The following is an 18,075-nucleotide window of genomic DNA, read 5'->3' on the forward strand; positions in this document are numbered from 1 at the left end:
GGAATGTGGGGATAAGTTCCTGCCATCTTCTGGCCACAACATCTTTATCAGCTGATCAGTATTTAACCTTGTTTTCTACATGTTTGTTTAAAGACACCTTATTTGATATATTGTTGAGCATTAACATTAAACTCACAGCTAACAGCTCTATAACCCATGCCTGAGCAAAGCTTAGCTAACACACTTTTTCCAGAAGGCATCTTGCACTTAGGAACACTGGACAGCATTTCATTGGGGGGATGTTTTAGTTTCTCCCTCTCTCCCCACCCCCTCACATACACACATACATACCACAAAAATGAGAAAAACATGGCACTAGATCACAAAAGGATACTTGTTTATAGAATGAGAGCTGAAATAAGAAGGCGGAGTGTCAACCTGTTTGACCTCAGCTAGCACGTGCATTGGGCTCCACTTTTGCTGCCGCGTACATGTCCCTGAGTGACTGCGAAAGTGCCGCGAGAACTGATTACAATGCCTTGGCTATTGTAAATAATGCTGCAGGGAACATGGGGGAGCAGGTATCTTTTCAAATTAGTGTTTTCATTTCCTTTAGATAAATACCCACAAATGAAACTGCTGGATTCTATGGTGCTTGTATTTTCAATTTTTGGAGGAACCTCCATACTGTTTTCTATAGTGGCTGCACCAATTTACACTACCATCAGTAGTGCACAAGGGTTCCTTTTTTTCCATATTCTCTCTAACACTTGTTTGTCAACTTTTTGATTACTGCCATTCTGACAGGTATGAGGTGAGAACTCATTACGCTATTTGCATTTCCTTGACATTGATGTTGAGCATCTTTTCATGTGCCTGTTGGCCATCTGTATGTCTTTGGGAAGATGTCTATTCAGATCTTCTGCCCATTTTTAAATTTTTTTTTCCTGCTATTGAATTGTACGAGTTCTCTATTACTTTTGGATATTAACCCCTTATCAAATATATTATTTGCTATATTATTTGCAATTATTTTCTCTTTCAGATTTTGTTGGTTTCCTTTGCTGTGCAGCTTTTTAGTTTGATGTAGTTCCACCTGTTTACTTTTGCTTTGTTGTGTTTGCATTTGTTGTCAAATTTTTTAAAAAAAAACATCACCAAGACCAATGTCAAAGAGCTTACTGCCTGTTTTCTTCTAGGAGTTTTATAGTTCCAGGTCTCAAGTTCAAGCTTAATCCATCTGCAGTTGATCTTTGTGTATGGTACAAGATAGAGGTCCAGTTTTATTCTTTTGCATGTGGCTGCCTAGTGTTTCCAAAACCATTTACTGAAGAGATTGGCCTTTCCTCATTGTATATCTTGGCTCCTTTGTTGTAAATTAGTTGATCATACATGCATGGGTTTACTTTTGGGTTCTATTCTGGTCCACTGAGCTATCTGTCTGTTTTTATGCCAATACCGTATTGTTTTGATTACTATAGCTTTGTAAAACAGTTTGAAATCAAGAAGCTTAAGGCCTCTTCCAGCTTTGTTCCTCTTTCTCAAAACTGCTTTTCAAGTCTGGGGTCCTTTGTGGTTAAGTATGAATTTTGAAAGGGATTGTGTTGAATATGAAGATTGCCTTGGGTAGTATGGACATTTTAAAAATACTGGTTCTTCCAATCCATGAGCATGGAATATCTTTCCACTTATTTGTATTCAATTTCTTTCATCAGTGTCTTGACAGTTTTCAGTATACAGGTCTTTCACCTCCTTGGTTACATTTATTCCTAGGTATTTTATACTTTTTGATGCAATTGTCCATGGGATTCTCAATTTCTCTTTCTGATAGTTCATTATTAATGTATAAAAATGCAACCGATTTATGGACATTTTGTATCCTGCAACTGTACTGAATTTACTGAATTCATTTAACAGTTTTTTGGTGTAATCTTTAAGGTTTTCTATATATAATATCATCTGCAAAATAGTTTTTACTACTTCCTTTCCTATTCAATGCCTTTTATTTGTTTCTGATCTTAGAGAAAAAGTTTTTACCTTTTTGCCATTGAGTACGATGTTAGCTGTGGCCTGGTCAGCTTTCTGAATGCTTACACTAAGTATCAGAGTGTAACTTGATTGTTGGGGGTCGATGGCCATGAAAACATTTGTAGGGTACGAAGAAGTGAGGTTATACTTGAAATAAAAATTTAAAGATCAACAGGGAAGAGTTAGAGTAATAATAATAGTAATGTTTTAGAACATTATGAAAAGACTTACTGAAATACTTTTATTTTTTAAAAGTGTTATTAAAGGAAATCAAAATATATATGAAAGTAAAGAGTAGGAGGAACCTCGGGTCCTCATCACCCAGTTTCATTTATCATCCATTCCTGGCCAGCCCTGTTTCATTTCCAGTCCTGCCCTTCCTTTCCTGCTGTTTGTGGATTATTCGAAGCAAATCACAGATAGCATATGGTTTTATCTGTAACTATTTCATTATGTATTTCTAAATATTAGAGACTCTTATTTAAACCATAACCATAATGCCATTTTCATACTTTAATACATCCCTAAGATCTCCACTTAGCCGCACATCATTTCCCAATTGTCATGTTATAAAATCTATACACTGTGATTGGTTTGTAGGTCCTTGAGTGTCTTAATCTATAGTTTTCCATTTTATTTTTCTTTGTAATTTTTTGCTTGAAGAAACTGGGTCCATTATTCGGTAGGGGTCTGGTTTGAATTTTGCTAACTGCATTACACTGTTTATATGACTGTCCGTTTTCTGTGTCTTATAAACTGGTAGACCCAAAAGCTTAATCAGCTTGAGGTTTTTTTTTTTTTTTTTTTTTTCAGCAAGATTGTATCATGGCTAGCATGTGACCAAATATTATTTTAAAGACAGCAGGTTAATAAAAGGACTCTGATCATAACATATTATGAGGCACACAATAGTGGCTTGGCTTTTCTTGAATATACTAGTTAATAAAATTGTCTCCAAGAATCTTCTGCATGACTCCAAACGCATAAGGGTGATTAAGAAGTCATTCTGTAGGTCCAGAAGTCTCACGGACTTGGCCTTTCATGATTGCCGTAGGTACTGGAAGCTACATGTCACGCTTTATAGATCTGTGCTGCACAGCACAGTAGCTTCTGGCTATTTAATTTTAAATCACTTACATTTTTAAAGTTTAGTTGCTCATTCACACTAGCTGGTGTTGCCATAGAATATTTCCATCACTGCAGAAAATTCTATTTTCCTGTTTTAGACTTCGGAGAGACCATAGAGAAGCAGATTTTTAAATGATAATAAGTTTTCTATATCTTAGAGTTTAGATTTGTGTAGTCCTGCTGCTAAGTGCCTTTTTAAAATATGAATGTTGTAGGACCATTCTCCTGTCTGCCACCAACATCAACAAAAGTGCGTTTCTGGACAAGTTTTATAGACACTCGATGTCTCTTCTATTTTATGTTGTATTTCAGCTTGTTAATAAGATATCTAGGCTCCATCATATCCAGAAAGCATACAGGTAGGTGCTTATAAACAGAGAAGCCCGTGCAGTGAAAGGAGAGCTGGTGATGGTTGCTAGGGTCAGAACCAAACACATGGAAAATATCTTGTTTTCATTTTATAGCATTTTTATAGAATGATTTCATAGTGTGATGTAATCAGAGATCCAAATTTTTGATTTTCAGACATAAGCATTTTACTGAAAGTAAATTCTATAGCTAGTTGAGAGAGGAATTCTCAAGATGTAGAGAAACAGCTTTTATCAGCTCTACTGCTTGTAAATATTAACCTAATGGCTGACCTACCGACCTTCCTGTTGAAGAAAGTGTACCATTTTATCTCAACTGGCTCTAAAAGTGATTTAAGTAATCAAACGCTGCTTAACTTTTTACAGCGGAAGTTCAAAGTGAAATAGAAAGGATTTTTGAGCTTGCAAGAACACTGCAGCTGGTGGTCCTTGACGCGGACACTGTCAATCATCCAGCTCAACTTAGCAAAACCTCTTTGGCCCCCATCGTAGTGTATGTTAAGATTTCGTCTCCAAAGGTAAGTAGACCCGCTACTGTGTGCTCTTTAATCGAAGTTTACTAAGATGTGTGTTTATGTTCTTTTTCCAGTTAGAACAGGCTATGTCTTTATCCATTATAAAAAGTTTGAAGAGATGTTAGTCGCTTTTTATGATCGATATAAACATAGCATGATTATTAGTTTCATGGCTTAGACTAGCTGATCTCAAAAAGAAAAGAGTGGTAGAACCCCTGGAGGGACAGTTCTTAGACACTTTCAGGGAGTCCGGAAGCTTCAAAACCATTTCCATAGTACTACTGAACAGTCACACCTTTTTCACTGCCTTGATATTTGCACTGATGTTTCAAAAGCAATGGTACGTAAAACTGCAAGTGTCTAAGCACGAATCAAGACTATGGGACACAGTAATAGCAGGTGCTGTATTCTTCCCATCCACTTGCAGTTAAAAAATACCCAACCCAATAACCAGCTTAACTTATTTTTATTACGTTTTGAATCTAGGACGTACACTTAGTCTGCATATACTCCAGTAGGTTAGCTATCTTGAGGACAAGCACTGGTGCGATTATTCGAGTTGTGAACTAAGTAGCTTTTTTATGGAACTCCATTTTTATTTGAAAGAACTGACAGGCTATGCATATTCTGACTTGGGTACCTGGCAGTTGTTTTCCTTGATGTGACAGACTCACTTTTTTCCAGAAAATATCGAAGAGCTGCTGTTACCAATGATAAAACTCAAGCCTTCAAACAAAAATTAGAATTCTAGAAAACTTGTATTCACCTTTGACAGCATAGAAGCTTCCCAACAGATAAAAGACTTTTCTAATGAGATCGATGATTACTAACAAATATGTTTTATTGTATAATGAAATGTGTCAACATTTGGAAGATCTTAAGTACTCAGTAGTGAACCACCATTATTTTCCAAATGATCGATGATGTTACAAATCATTCAGATTTCAAGATAGACTAATGTAATTTAATAGTAAGACAGGCTCGTTGATATGGTTCCATGTTTCTACAGTACAAAGAATATCTACAATTATCTGAAAAGGCCACTAAAATATTTTTCTCAACTACATAGCTGTAGGAGGTTAGGTTTTCTTCACGTTTCAACCAAAACCACACCTTACCTGTGGAAGCAAATAAGAGACTTTGGTTGTCATCTATGAGGCCAGGCACTTGAGAGTTACAAAAAGGGGAGTTTTTATAAAAAACATATTAGCATGTATCCGGTTTACTGTTAATTTTTAAATGAATACTTTTAATTTCTAATATAGGAAACATTAGGTATAGTTCACATAAAATACTTTTTGGGTTTCTCATGAGATAGTTTGATAACGTTAGTCTTGAAAAAGACTCAGAATACGTTCCATGCTAGTATCTTTTTTATAGCATGCAACTGATTGTTAAAATGTTAATTTTGCAGATAATCTTATATATGTCTAGCTCAATCTATTACAAGCCACTTGTGCTACATATAAAATGGCCCCAGAGGACCAAATACTGAATCTTGTCATTTACCTCAGTGTGGATATCCCTCTGTTTAAAAAAATCCTCTTTTACAGGTTTTACAGAGGTTAATAAAATCTCGAGGGAAATCTCAAGCTAAACACCTCAACGTCCAGATGGTAGCAGCTGATAAACTGTCTCAGTGTCCTCCAGTAAGTTCCCTTCCATGTCCAGTAGAATCCAAATACAGAGATCAGACCTGGCATGACATTATAAAGCAAGCAGTTAAATGCCTGTCGAGGGACAGAAAGCTTACCAGACAACTGCATTCCAAAGAAGTAAACTGTCCCACCCTTGCTTTGTCCAGTTCATGGCTGACAAGAAGCTACAAGTTCTGTGGTTACCTTATTAGTATAGTAAATAAGATTATGGTTTATCAGATCTATCTGGAGTTAGTGGAGTTAGTTAATCCTGTTAATCATAGGGAACAACTTGCTTTCTCTCAACTGAGAAGTTGATTTGAGACCATGTAAAAACAAATTTCTAAACAGTTACCCAGATTCTGACATCTGAATCCATTCCTAATTCTAATCTATGCTTTACATATCAGGCCTTGGGACTATAGCTGTCTTCAAGTATTTCAGAAGCTCCAAGAATTATGGTCAATACTTCAAAGTGTTAATCACAATTAATACTTAAAGCTTGTACCATGTCAAATCATCACTGGTTTCAGCTTCTGCCACATTTCCTGTCCTAATCTTGCCTCATTCATTTCCAAGATTAAACTTTCGCAGTCTCTATGTCGAAAGAGGTACAGACTGTATTCTCATTTTACATCTCTTTCACCATAGTGTCAACTCCTTTTTTCACTAGTGACAGGCAGCTTTTCTATTGTGCCATTTAACAACTATTATTACAACTAGTTCTCTTTCTGGTCATTGTTATTCTAAACAATGACCTACTCTGACTAAATAGAAGCACACAAGATCAAATGCAAAGTGGTGCAGCTCAGGCCTCCCCGCTCCTTCCTATACGGGGTGGAGGAGTGTGAAAGTCAGTACTGGGCAGGTGTGAGCGTGCCTCCAATGTTTGCTTCTGCAGGAGTTGTTCGATGTGATCCTGGATGAGAACCAGCTCGAGGACGCTTGTGAACACCTTGCTGACTACCTGGAGGCCTACTGGAAGGCCACCCACCCCCCCAGCAGCAGCCTCCCCAACCCTCTCCTTAGCCGCAGTTTAGCCACTTCAACTCTGCCTGTTAGTCCCGCTCCAGCCTCCAATTCACAGGTAAGGGGAGTCCTTGACCCGCTTCGTGGAGAAACCAGGCTGCCTCAGGTCACGTTGCGGGGGCTTGAGCCCAGATGTCCAGCCCCGTGCTTGTGCCAGTGCAGAAGCTCTGTCGACACTGAGTCATTTAATAAACACCTTCAGTGAGACTGTACCTGTAAGAAAAGCAGTGTAAAGAGAAAATGCTATGAATATATAGAAACCTTAGAACTCCCTATCTACATGTTCTTTAAGACAAGACTAAAAGAACTTTCTACACAGCAGCATCAGACAGCCTGGCTGCAATTTGGGGCTATGCCTCTTATAACTTTGGATGAGGCCCTCATCTGCTCCAGGAACAATACTGGCACCCTGTCTCAGGCTTGTGGTAATGAGTTGAGAGGTGACTGTTAGAGAAGAGGGCTTGTCTCGTAGTGTGTGCCATTTAAACATGTCACATTTTATCCTTCATCCTTACCTTAAGCCAATGCCAGCACCCTACAGATTTTTAATCTTCCCACATGTATTCAAGCAGAGGTAGCTAAGTATGCACAGCTGTGTATAGAAAAACCTGTATCTAAACCACAAGAAAACATATAAAAGAATGCCCTCTTTCCATTTGGTCATTTAGATAAAAAGGTTATTCTATGCAGTGTTCTAGGCACTTATGAATTAAAGTCATATACAGTATAAAACCTTAGAAATGCCACTACCCATCATAACTTAGCTGGTGAGATTTCATTTCAGCATTTTAGATACTTAAAAAGGATTAAACTTGAATGAACTTGCTTTATGACACAGTGGTTCCTTATACTCTGACCTTGTCTGATGCCTGAGTTTTCTCCCTTTGCTGCCAGGGTTCTCAAAATGATCAGAGGACCGAGCGCTCTGCTCCCGCCCGGGCTGCTTCCCAAGCTGAAGAAGAACCCTGCCTGGAGCCAGTCAAGAAATCCCAGCACCGGTCCTCAGCTCAGCACCACAATCATCGCAGTGGTACGAGTCGAGGCCTCTCCAGGCAAGAGACGTTTGACTCAGAAACCCAGGACAGTCGAGACTCTGCCTATGTGGAGCCGAAGGAAGATTACCCGCACGACCACGCAGACCACTATGCCCCCCACCGTGACCATAACCACAGAGATGAGCCCCACGGAAGCAGTGAGCATAGACACAGGGAGTCTCGGCACCGTTCCAGGGACCTGGAGCGAGAGCAGGACCACAACGAATGCAACAAACAACGAAACCGTCATAAATCTAAGGATCGCTACTGTGACAAGGAGGGAGAAGGACTATCCAAAAAACGGAATGAGGCTGGGGAGGGGAACAGGGATGTTTACATCCGCCAATGACTTTGGCCCTTTTGTGTTTTTTTCTTCTTTTTTTTTTTTCTTTCAAGTCTTGGATAAAAGCATCCTCACACTAAATCTTTGGGGTCTACATTGCAATCATATGTGATCTGTCTTGTATATTTTGTAGTGCTGTTGCTTAAATAGCAATAGCATGAGATAGAGTATTAATATACATTTTTTTCTTTTGTAAGTGCTATATAAATTTGCCTGGTACAGCTGCAGTCCTCCAGTTCTGTGCTGGACTTTTCAAAAACTGCCTGGGGTAGCTGCCACTTGAACAAAGTCTGTGGCATTAGTATTTTAAGAAATGTAGTTGCTGTATCCAGCAAGCCAGAATCAGCCCAGATAAAAAGTGGAATTTCTTGATTCTCCAGATTTTTAATATGTAGGCACCTGATTTACATTCATTAATCCATGGACCACTGTTTCTTGCTTGTACCTCTGGCTGACTAAATTTGGGGACAGATTCAGTCCTGCCTTACACAAAGGGGATCATAAAGTTAGAATCTATTTTCTATGTACTAGTACTGTGTACTGTATAGACAGTTTGTAAATGTTATTTCTGCAAACACCTTCTTATAATTATATAATATATATATATACATATGTATATGTATATATATATCAGTTTGATCACACTATTTTAGAGTCTTAATGCCAAGTCAGCAGATTTGCTTTATGAATTACAGGGACTAGAAATGCCCATTCAGGAAATTTGTAATAACATCGTCTAGGCACCTATCCCCACTCTAGGAGAAAGTCTGTACATACTGTAAATATGTGTGATTGCTTGACTTGAAAAAGTTTGGTTTCTGAATGTTTTACCACCCCTGTAAGTTTATAATTTTGACCATAAATTATGGTAAATATAACCAAACTCCAAAGGTTGTTCTAATCCATGCAGCTTACACTGATTGTGACAAACACATTCTTAGTAGCTAGTGTCTCATGTCACTGCACTGGAGTCTACGAGCCGGAACTGTGTGTGTGCGTCTGTGTGTAAGAGTGTGTGTGAGTGATTGAGAGGAATCTGAGTGCTGAAGACTAATGAAGATGCTAGAGACTGACATCCAGAAGTCTACTCACCTGGCTTTGTACTGAGTTGTGCTGCATGTTGCTTCAATGCTCCGTTGAGCGGTCGGGGAGCGTGCTGCCAAAGGTGACTGGGGAAGCATTCATCTGTTGGCTCCTCGTTCGGCTCCTGGAGAGTGAAAAGTACAGGCAACTTTTAACTATGTTTCACTGGAAATGTACAATCTGTGTGTGTTCGAATATTTGTTATAGTAAGAAACGTTTACACGGCTTGTAGAATTATTTCGTGGGAAAATAAATTTTTCTAACTTCTCCCACTTCCTTTTTAACCCCGCCTACCGTTCCTGTTACCTCCCAATTTCCGGATCATGCCATCCCCCACCACCAACCCGCACAGTTTTTCTGTCTGTCAAAACCTAGAAGTGCTTCTTAAACCAAAGTTTCTGTTCTTCAGGAGTAATCAGGGCAAATGGAGTGACTTGCAGTGAACAAAATGTTAAGAATATTTTCCTATGACAGATGTCTACTCTGACGGGGAAGCAAGAAGATACTATCTCTATGCCTCAGTGGTATGGCTGTAAGCAGCTCGCAATTGTGATTGTCACACTAAGGCTAAAAGCTTCTCCATGTCTCTTAAGTGTACATTCTGTCCAGTGACGACTGGACGAGTAAGACAGTATTAGGTATGCAGGTACCTAGCACTTGAAATTTGTCCCTGGAAAATGCCTATTTATAAATGCCTGACTTCAGATTTGTACATAACTATTTTGTTAAATAAGTTGATCTATTTTTTGTTTTGCTCCTTTGATGATTCCAGGTTCTTGCCAAATATTCTTGGACCTTTATAAGTAAAACTGTTTCACTTTTAACTCATTTCTTCTACCCTGAAAAAAACTCAGTTTTAAAAATGAGTAACATATATATATATATAGTTTTGTCAGCTAATATAAAACATTCCCCTCAGAATCAATGTATTTGTTAATTAGCTCTGTACTGTTGACATATGAATTTATTTATTGAATATAAAAACTGTAGTCATAATATATAAATTGATGCAAAATAGTCACATCATTGGAAAACCATATTCCAATTAACATTATTTTATAAAATATTTCTGATAAACTTTCCATCATGGTAGGATGTTGCTGATCACCAGCCCCATCCTTTGCTACACCATAATTTCATCCCAATAATGACTTTAGAATATTTAAATTCTTGAACTATAACTGGTATTTAGCTAACCTGCTGCTACCATTAATCCTTTTCTAAGAGTCATGATAATGAATTCCATTTGTTAAATTCTGTACCTGGATTCTTAGTTTTTCACTTTACTGTGAAACATTTTAGTCCAAATCAGAGTATTCCTCAAAAAACTATACTGCAGGATTTGACATAAGAGCATCTATACACGGAAACTGTATAGTGGGCATATCTGTAAATGAGAATCCCAGAGATAATGGGGTATTTCCTGGCTTGTGAAATGTAAAATTACAGTCCTTTCACACAACAAAGGCTTAATCTTAATCTACTCAAGTTGTAGAATCATGATTTTTGTAGAAATGCTGGAAATGTTAATAGTTCTACTGGTTTTGTCAAACCCATTTCGGTTTTCCCTGTGCTCTTTCTCTACTGCTCATTTAAGTTACTGTTACAAAAAGGTGCTGCTAAACGTAGGGTATCTTAGTCATACTGTACTTTGGGACAATGCCACATTTTTTAACATGGTCTGCTACGCATTCCTGTTAAACATTCGCTGTCAGCTACACTGAACTGTTCAACGAACCTGGTTTAAAGTCATTCACATAAAACAAATAAAGAGCTGGCTTCTGCACTGTTTATTATTAGTGGTATCAATTGCAATTTAAGGAATGATTCTGATAGCTGGGAATGTTAAATATTCAACAACATTTCTTACTTGTGGAGCATCTTCCTTGGGGGCAATGCCAATCACTGATGTCTCTTTAGTAGTGATCTTCCCATTAATGTCTGATAAAATGACAGCTGACAGCAGATAAAGGATCTTTTAAAATATGAGCAGAATAACCTTCCTCCACCTTAATTCTACATGTGCAGCAATTCTTAATTCAGATATTGAATTTTATTCTTCCTTCATTTTAAAAATAAAGATCCATCCTGATGACAAATTTAATTCCTCATTCTTGTCCCTTGGATCAATAATGTAACGCTGCTAGTCTTGGATACTCTGATCTTATTAAAACATCAAGAGTCACACTGTTAGAGAAAAATAGTAACTAGATGGTTTTGGGTCAGTTGGTTAATTTTGGCTAAATTATATTTTTAACTCTTTGTACTTCACTTTGCTATTTAAACTGTGATACAGGATTTTGAAGTAAAATGTACTCACCGTTCAATTAAAATGCTTTTTCTGTTTCACAGAAATATCTATGTCAACACTAAATATGTTAAAAGATAATATATTAATTTTCTTCCACATTTTCCTGATCTTTTTCTTTTCATTGTATTTTTTCTTAAGTTTCCTAGTCCTTTAAGATTGAGTATGTGTTTTATTTTCCAATTTGCTTTATTTTTTGAAGGAAAAAAGCCCACTAAATATGTATGTTAAAGGAAAAAATTTTAACAATATTAATTTGTCCTTGTTGATTTTAATATGTAAATATTTTTTCTTCTATTTAGTCTATGTTGCTCATATTTTGATATTTGTCAGTATTAACCAAAAATTCACGTTTGCTGCTAGGCTAATTCTCTACCATTTTCATCTTGGCTTAGCACATTAGGCCTCGTAGAGAGCATGATAGGAAATGGATTCTATGTACTTTAAAAAAAATACATTTAAAGTTTGGGGAAGTATGCTGAGCCCTAGAAACAGAAGTGCCACAGGTAAACAGTATTTCTCTTTAGTAAAATGACATCTACTGAAGATAAGGTACAATGAAGGATTAAAGAAATCCTTCACATATCTGAATCTCACAGAGCTTGAAAAATTTTTATCTTTAGCAAGCATTTGTTGGCAATCTGCTCTGCAGCAGTGACAGAAAAGAGAGGGTGCCTGCCTCCAGGATTTTCCCACGTCAGGGTGGTAGTTAGGGGCCTGCCTAATAAACTGTTCAAAGTGCCTCAACAGCAGGCACTATGGGCCCTAGGGGTATACAGAGAGAAATGCCCAACCCAAGTTCAGGGAAGGGTGTTCAAGAAAGGCTTCCTCAAAGGCGAGGCCATATAAAGGTCTTACCTGATCCAGGAGGCCTTGCCATCTTGGTGGATACCATCGACAGTCACCAGCATTCCTAAGAGAAACCTACAGGGGGAAAAAACTATTAAGCAGTTGTTTCCCACTGTTCACTTTACATGCCCAAAGCTCAGAAATTTTGGGGTGATTTGAATGAAAATTAACAAGAACATGTATATAACTCTACATGAGTGGCCTTTAACCTAGGGCTGGGTATTGGACATTTAAATATATCTTATCTAAAAAGCATGTAGGATGAAGCAAACATAAGGTTATAATTTAAAAAAAAAAAAGAAGCAGTCACTTATATTGGCCCCAACAGGGGGATGTTTGGTCACTTCTGTGATTTGGATGATGTTCTTGTTTTTATCTAAATTTGGATTTGATTATGAAGTGCTCTTTTTGTGCCTTGATCTACTATAATCACAGTAGCCTTGTCTGATGTTGGCGTTCTGTGCAATTATGTTCAGCAAGAGAACACCAAGGCCTACCTGTCAGTGCCAGGCCCATTCCAGCTGTCAGAAGCTGTCTTCCTCTTTCTCACCAAACACGTCTCTCATAACTTTTATAGTAAGTGTTCCAGTACATGATAAAAGGTACCCGAATTGTGAAATATCCTCATTTATTTTAATCTACAAAGTGAAAAAAATATTCATTTTACTTTTTAGTTTAAAATCATGGGGGAAAAAAAAGTAAACGCAGTAACGGCAAACTATTTTAGAAGCAGTCCAGACTTCATTTGAAAGAGGGTTTATTTACCAAATAGTAAGCAGAAAAAGAGGTAAAATTCCTGGCCTGGTTATTGGCACAAGGTCAATGTCATACTTCTCATGCCCTGAGTTCTTAAGGAACTACTACTCAGGAAATCAGGATTGGAAAACTAGTTCTAAAAACTAAATTAAATATTGCTAATTGTATTCCTTTTGTTAGATTCACCAATTAACATTACAAATGACTTTCATTCTTTACAAATTAAAACAAGAACCCAAATGAAAATATGTTCCAGACATCTATAGGTATCTCCCTTTCTTTATACTCTGCTAAAACCATAAAGAAAAAAATATTTTAAAATTACAAAATCTCATAATCTCATACCACCCCCAAACACTTCTTCTCCTGATCCTTGGTGAAACAGCTGGCAGCCTTTTCTGTTTCCTTAGCAACCATGCCATCAATCACTTGGCCTGACAACAGTTTGGTTTTTACACAGACAGACACAGACAGACAGACACACACACACACACACACACACACACACACACACACACACGAACGCAGGCACAGAATGAATGTTTGGAATTTTCATTTTGAAGGCTCCTTCTCCTGTGTGCTTTTGCATTTTACAAATTTTGCAATAAAAAACCCTATACAATCCTTATTTGCCAGCCTAATCATGTCTACGCTGGCATCTCTGAGAGATTCAATGTCCATGTCCTGTAAAGGCACAACAGATGGATCAAACCGCTGCAGCTGTTTCAATTGTTCAAACGAAAGGCCAGCTCCCATCATTCCTTTCCCTCCAATCTGAGGTTCCTGTTTGGAGGAAATGAATAAATATGAACAAACATCCTAGAATTAGTAAGTGTGCCTGTGCACAATTTAAGTTAAAAGACAAATTGGGTTGTGATTATCACAAGTTCCAACAATAGAAAAAGTTAATAAATACCTTTTATTTTTGTAGAATGTACATACTGTCTTTCCAAAGTAGGAAAGCAGTAATGTGGCCACCTGAAGAATACCTATTACAGTTCATATGCTTATCAATACCATGACACAGCAAAAGGCCTGAGCTGCACAGTTAAAACTGGATTCAAATTGTAGCTCTGCAACCTTTTATCTGTGTGACCTTTGGCAAGTAATTTTACTTAATTCTGTTTCCTCATCTATAAAACAAAATACTCAGTTCTGAGACTTAAATAAGCGTGGTCTCATGCTTGGCATATATTGCCTGGCATAGAGGCATATGGTCCTTGATAAATGGAACATTATCAATAACAGCAATAGATAAAACTTCAGTTTTATTTATCAGACTCCCTTAAACTCACAGGAGCTCCTTAGGTCTCTAAAGGTGCTTCTCTCTGACCCATACCAATTGGATGATAAATGTTTTTTTGTTGTTTTTAAATGCACTAGAATATTAGAAAGAGATCAATTAAGACTGTATCAATTAGTTTAGAATAAAAAATCATAACGAATTGACTGATGCTTTCAGACTACTACTGCAAAAGATCTGTAATCCTAATTTAAGTCCCCAATTTGCAGACAAATTTGTGTTACTGAAAATATATTTTCTTAGGTATATGTCTGAAAACCTATTGTTTATTAACCCAAAGGGGAAAAAATTCCATTTTTTTTAGATATATATTGAGTATATGTGTAAATATGTACACACACACACCAAATTCCAAGTGAATTCTCAAGTCTTCCCTTCATCTACAATGTAATTATCTTAATTTCTGCATCTAGAAACCATCTCGATTGTTTTTTATTTACATATTCCAATTACCTACTAGGCTTTGATACAGGAAGGGACTAAAGTTACATGTTCAAAGTAGCTGAATGAATGTGAGCATGAGTACAGGTTGAAGCTTAATCTCAAACACCATGGGCTAAAAATCTAGTTATAAATTATCTTTTCAATAAAGACCATAACAGAAAGACAGTGCTAGTTAAAGGACAAGAAAGGTTTTAAATATTATACAATCTATAAGAGACTATAAAGAAGCAATAATCCTGAACCATTTTCTCTCTTTGGCTAGTCTTTTGATATCACAGTTATTTTAAAGCCTGTTTGGGCTCTGATGTGACATAAGAAAAAATGCTCAACATTTTTCTTATCTAAAAAATCTAGGACTAGGAGGAGGAAAAGAAACTTCTTGGAAACAAAGTGCCGAGTAACATGAACAAGACCCACAAATCAAAGAAGCACCTAGCAAAAATATACCTGAGCTCTGTTGTGCATTCATACAATGGCAAGGAATGAACACGAAAAAAATGTCAGGATGTGAAACTCTTTACAGGCAGTCTAAAATGGACTTAACGAGAGAAACATTTTTGCTTATAGCAATATTTGTTATAGCAGTTTTACTTAACATTTCTTCATATAACAGCCCGTGTTTATTACCACGCTTAGGTTTTGGTGTAATAAGATGATAACAAAAAAATGGGAATTATTCTTACCTGGGGCTGAAGCTGAAGGCAAGGAAACTCTGTGAGGGCCCAGGCCACTTGTTCTTCATTTTCTGCCAGTGTGATGGTGCATGTGCTATAAACCAACACACCCCCCGGCTTCAGCAGCTTCACTGCCTAAAGAAAAATGTGATCAGACTACACCTACCACAAGGCCAAACAGTTTAAGGAATTCTGTATCTACACAATACCTTTCAAATGTTTGGGATAAACAGAATGATGTTGTGTATGCCCAGGACTCTTTCTTAATCAGATGTTACCTTAGAGCTGTTATAGTCCATTTGAAACAAGAGTCTCCTAAATCTGATTAGTCAGTTTCACAACTTCAGACAGCAAATTTACATTTTTGGGCCAGACTCCTTTCAGAATTCCATATTCATATATACAATAGCCTTCTCAATATTTCTACTATGGAATCTGACATGTCTTGAACTGAAACCCTATCTTCCCACTGAAACCTACTGGAGAAGTACTTCGATCCTTCCAGATGCTCAGGGCCCAAACCTTAGATTATCCTTTATCACATTACTCTCTCACATTCTCCTTATATCAGCAAATCCTACTGTCTCTACCTTCAAAATATACCCAGAATTTGGCTACTTCTCACCACTTCCATTGCTACCATCCTGGTCCAAGTCTCATGAACTTTTGCCTGGATTACTGTAACAGTCTCCTACTTAGTCCCCCTGCTTCCCCTCTGCCATCCTACAATCTATTCTATACAGTATCCAGAGAAGTACTTTCAAAACTTGTCACATCTCAGCTCAAAACCCTTTGAATGCCCTCCATTATCACTTGGAGTCAAAGCCCAAGTCCTGACAGTGGCTTCTGAGGCCCTACACAAAGCAGGCCTCTAGCCGCTGTTCCGATCCACCTTGACCACATGCTCACTCTGCTTTAGCAACACTGGCCTCTGCTGTTCTGGAACACGCATGGCACACCCCACAGGCTCTGCGCACAAGCTTGAAAAGCTCCTCTAATTCTCTGCATTGCTTGCTCCTTCACAATTATCTTTGCTTATATGTCACACCTTTCCAGCAACGCCCTCCTTGACCGCCCTATGTAAAATGGTACCTATTCCAATCCAGCACCCCTTCCTTTCTTTAGCTTGCTCCACAGGATTATTGCCTTATAATAAACTAAATAACTTACTCATCTATTTGTTAATTTTCTCCCCTAATTAGAATAGAAACCCCATGAATAAGGCAGGGACCATTTACTTTTTTCACTACTGTATTGTTAGCATCTAGATTAACATATTACATACAGCAGGTGCTCGATGAATATTTGCCCAGGAAATAAATGAATCAGGAAATAAGGTATTATACAAAAATGAATTTATCCCAAGTAACTAAAGTTTACCTTTTTTAAATTTTTAATGATTTTTAAAAATATGTAATAATACTTATGCTTTTTAAACCAGAATATGCTGATCAAAATTTAAACTCTGTTACTGTGTGCAAGCTATTATTTTAAGCACTTTACATGGATTTTCTCGATAAATCCTATAACAACTATGAGGTATGATTGCTATCTCCAATTAGGTAACCCTATTAGGTAGTTATTATTATTCCTCAGATGTGGAATCAATGTACCCGAAGTCACTTATGTGGAGGATGCACAACTCCAATTAAAATGTGTCTGATTCTGTTCTTCCTCAAGAAACAGCTCAAACAATCTAACCTTACACTTAAAGGAACTAGAAAAAGAACAAAGACCAAAGTGAGAAGAAGGAAATAATAAAGATCAGGGTGGAAATAAATAAAATTGAGTCTTAAAAAAACAACAGAAAAGATCAATGAAATCAAGAACTAGTTCTTTGAAAAGATAAACTTATAAACTTTTAGCCAGACTCATAAAAGAAAATAATGGGCCCAAATAAAATCAGAAATGAAAGAGAAGTGACAACAGACACCACAGAAGTACAGAGAATTCTAAGAAAACACTATGAATAATTATAGGCCAACAAATTGGACGACCTGGAAAAATTGAATAAATTCCTAAAGATACAATATTCCAAGACTGAAATCAGGAAGAAAATCTGAACAGACCAATACTAATAACTAATTTGAATAAGTAATCAGAAACTCCCAACAAACAAAAACTTTGGACCATATGGCTTCACAGGTGAATTTACCAATCATTCAAAAAAGAATTACCTATTCTTTTCAAACTGTTCCAAAAAATTTAAGAGAAGGGAAGGCTACCAAACTCATTTTACGAGGCTAGCATTACCCTGATACCAAAACTAGACAAAGACACTATAAAAAAAGAAAATTATGTGAAAAACAGTATGGAGTTTCCTCAATGAATTAAAAATAAAACTACCATATGACCCAGCAAGCCCAGTTCTGGATATTTATCCGAAGAAATCCAAAATACTAATTTGAAAAGAAACATGCATCCCTATGTTCATTGCAGCATTATTTACAATAGTCAAGATATGCAACCTAAGTGTCCAATGACAGACGAATGGATAAAGAAGATACAGTTCAAATATCCAATGGAATATTACTTGGCATAAAAAAAAGAATGAAATCTTACAATTTACGACAACATGGATGGACCTAAGGGTATTAATGCCAAGTGAAATAAGTCAGACAGAGAAAGACAAACAC

At 37.1% G+C, this 18,075-nt stretch overlaps 2 protein-coding genes across 13 annotated transcripts in view; one reads left to right on the forward strand and one right to left on the reverse strand.

Moving 5' to 3' along the window:
* CACNB2 (calcium voltage-gated channel auxiliary subunit beta 2) overlaps nt 1–10,115 on the forward strand; it is a 312,930-nt gene extending 302,815 nt beyond the window's left edge. For 8 of the 12 annotated variants that reach the window (XM_006906994.3, XM_006906993.3, XM_015585645.2 and 5 more), the window contains 4 exons: nt 3,831–3,982; nt 5,533–5,628; nt 6,518–6,703; nt 7,540–9,104. In XM_006906994.3, coding sequence (XP_006907056.1) covers nt 3,831–3,982; nt 5,533–5,628; nt 6,518–6,703; nt 7,540–8,028 — 923 coding nt within the window. In that variant the 3' untranslated portion in view covers nt 8,029–9,104. Of the gene's footprint in view, nt 1–3,830; nt 3,983–5,532; nt 5,629–6,517; nt 6,704–7,539 lie in introns of all 12 variants that reach the window. The other 4 variants (XM_006906996.3, XM_015585649.2, XM_006906995.3 and 1 more) reach the window with 2 other exon arrangements.
* Nucleotides 4,429–18,075, reverse strand: part of NSUN6 (NOP2/Sun RNA methyltransferase family member 6) — a 66,595-nt gene continuing 52,948 nt past the window's right edge. The window contains exons 10-14 of the mRNA XM_006906997.3: nt 15,449–15,574; nt 12,760–13,801; nt 12,272–12,337; nt 9,115–9,229; nt 4,429–5,675 (exon numbers count right to left, since the gene is read on the reverse strand). Of these exons, the coding sequence (XP_006907059.1) occupies nt 13,571–13,801; nt 15,449–15,574 (357 nt within the window). The 3' untranslated portion in view covers nt 4,429–5,675; nt 9,115–9,229; nt 12,272–12,337; nt 12,760–13,570. The remainder of the gene's footprint in view (nt 5,676–9,114; nt 9,230–12,271; nt 12,338–12,759; nt 13,802–15,448; nt 15,575–18,075) is intronic.

This window comes from Pteropus alecto, unplaced genomic scaffold (genome assembly GCF_000325575.1).
Source record: "Pteropus alecto unplaced genomic scaffold, ASM32557v1 scaffold11, whole genome shotgun sequence".
Lineage (NCBI taxonomy): Eukaryota > Metazoa > Chordata > Mammalia > Chiroptera > Pteropodidae > Pteropus > Pteropus alecto.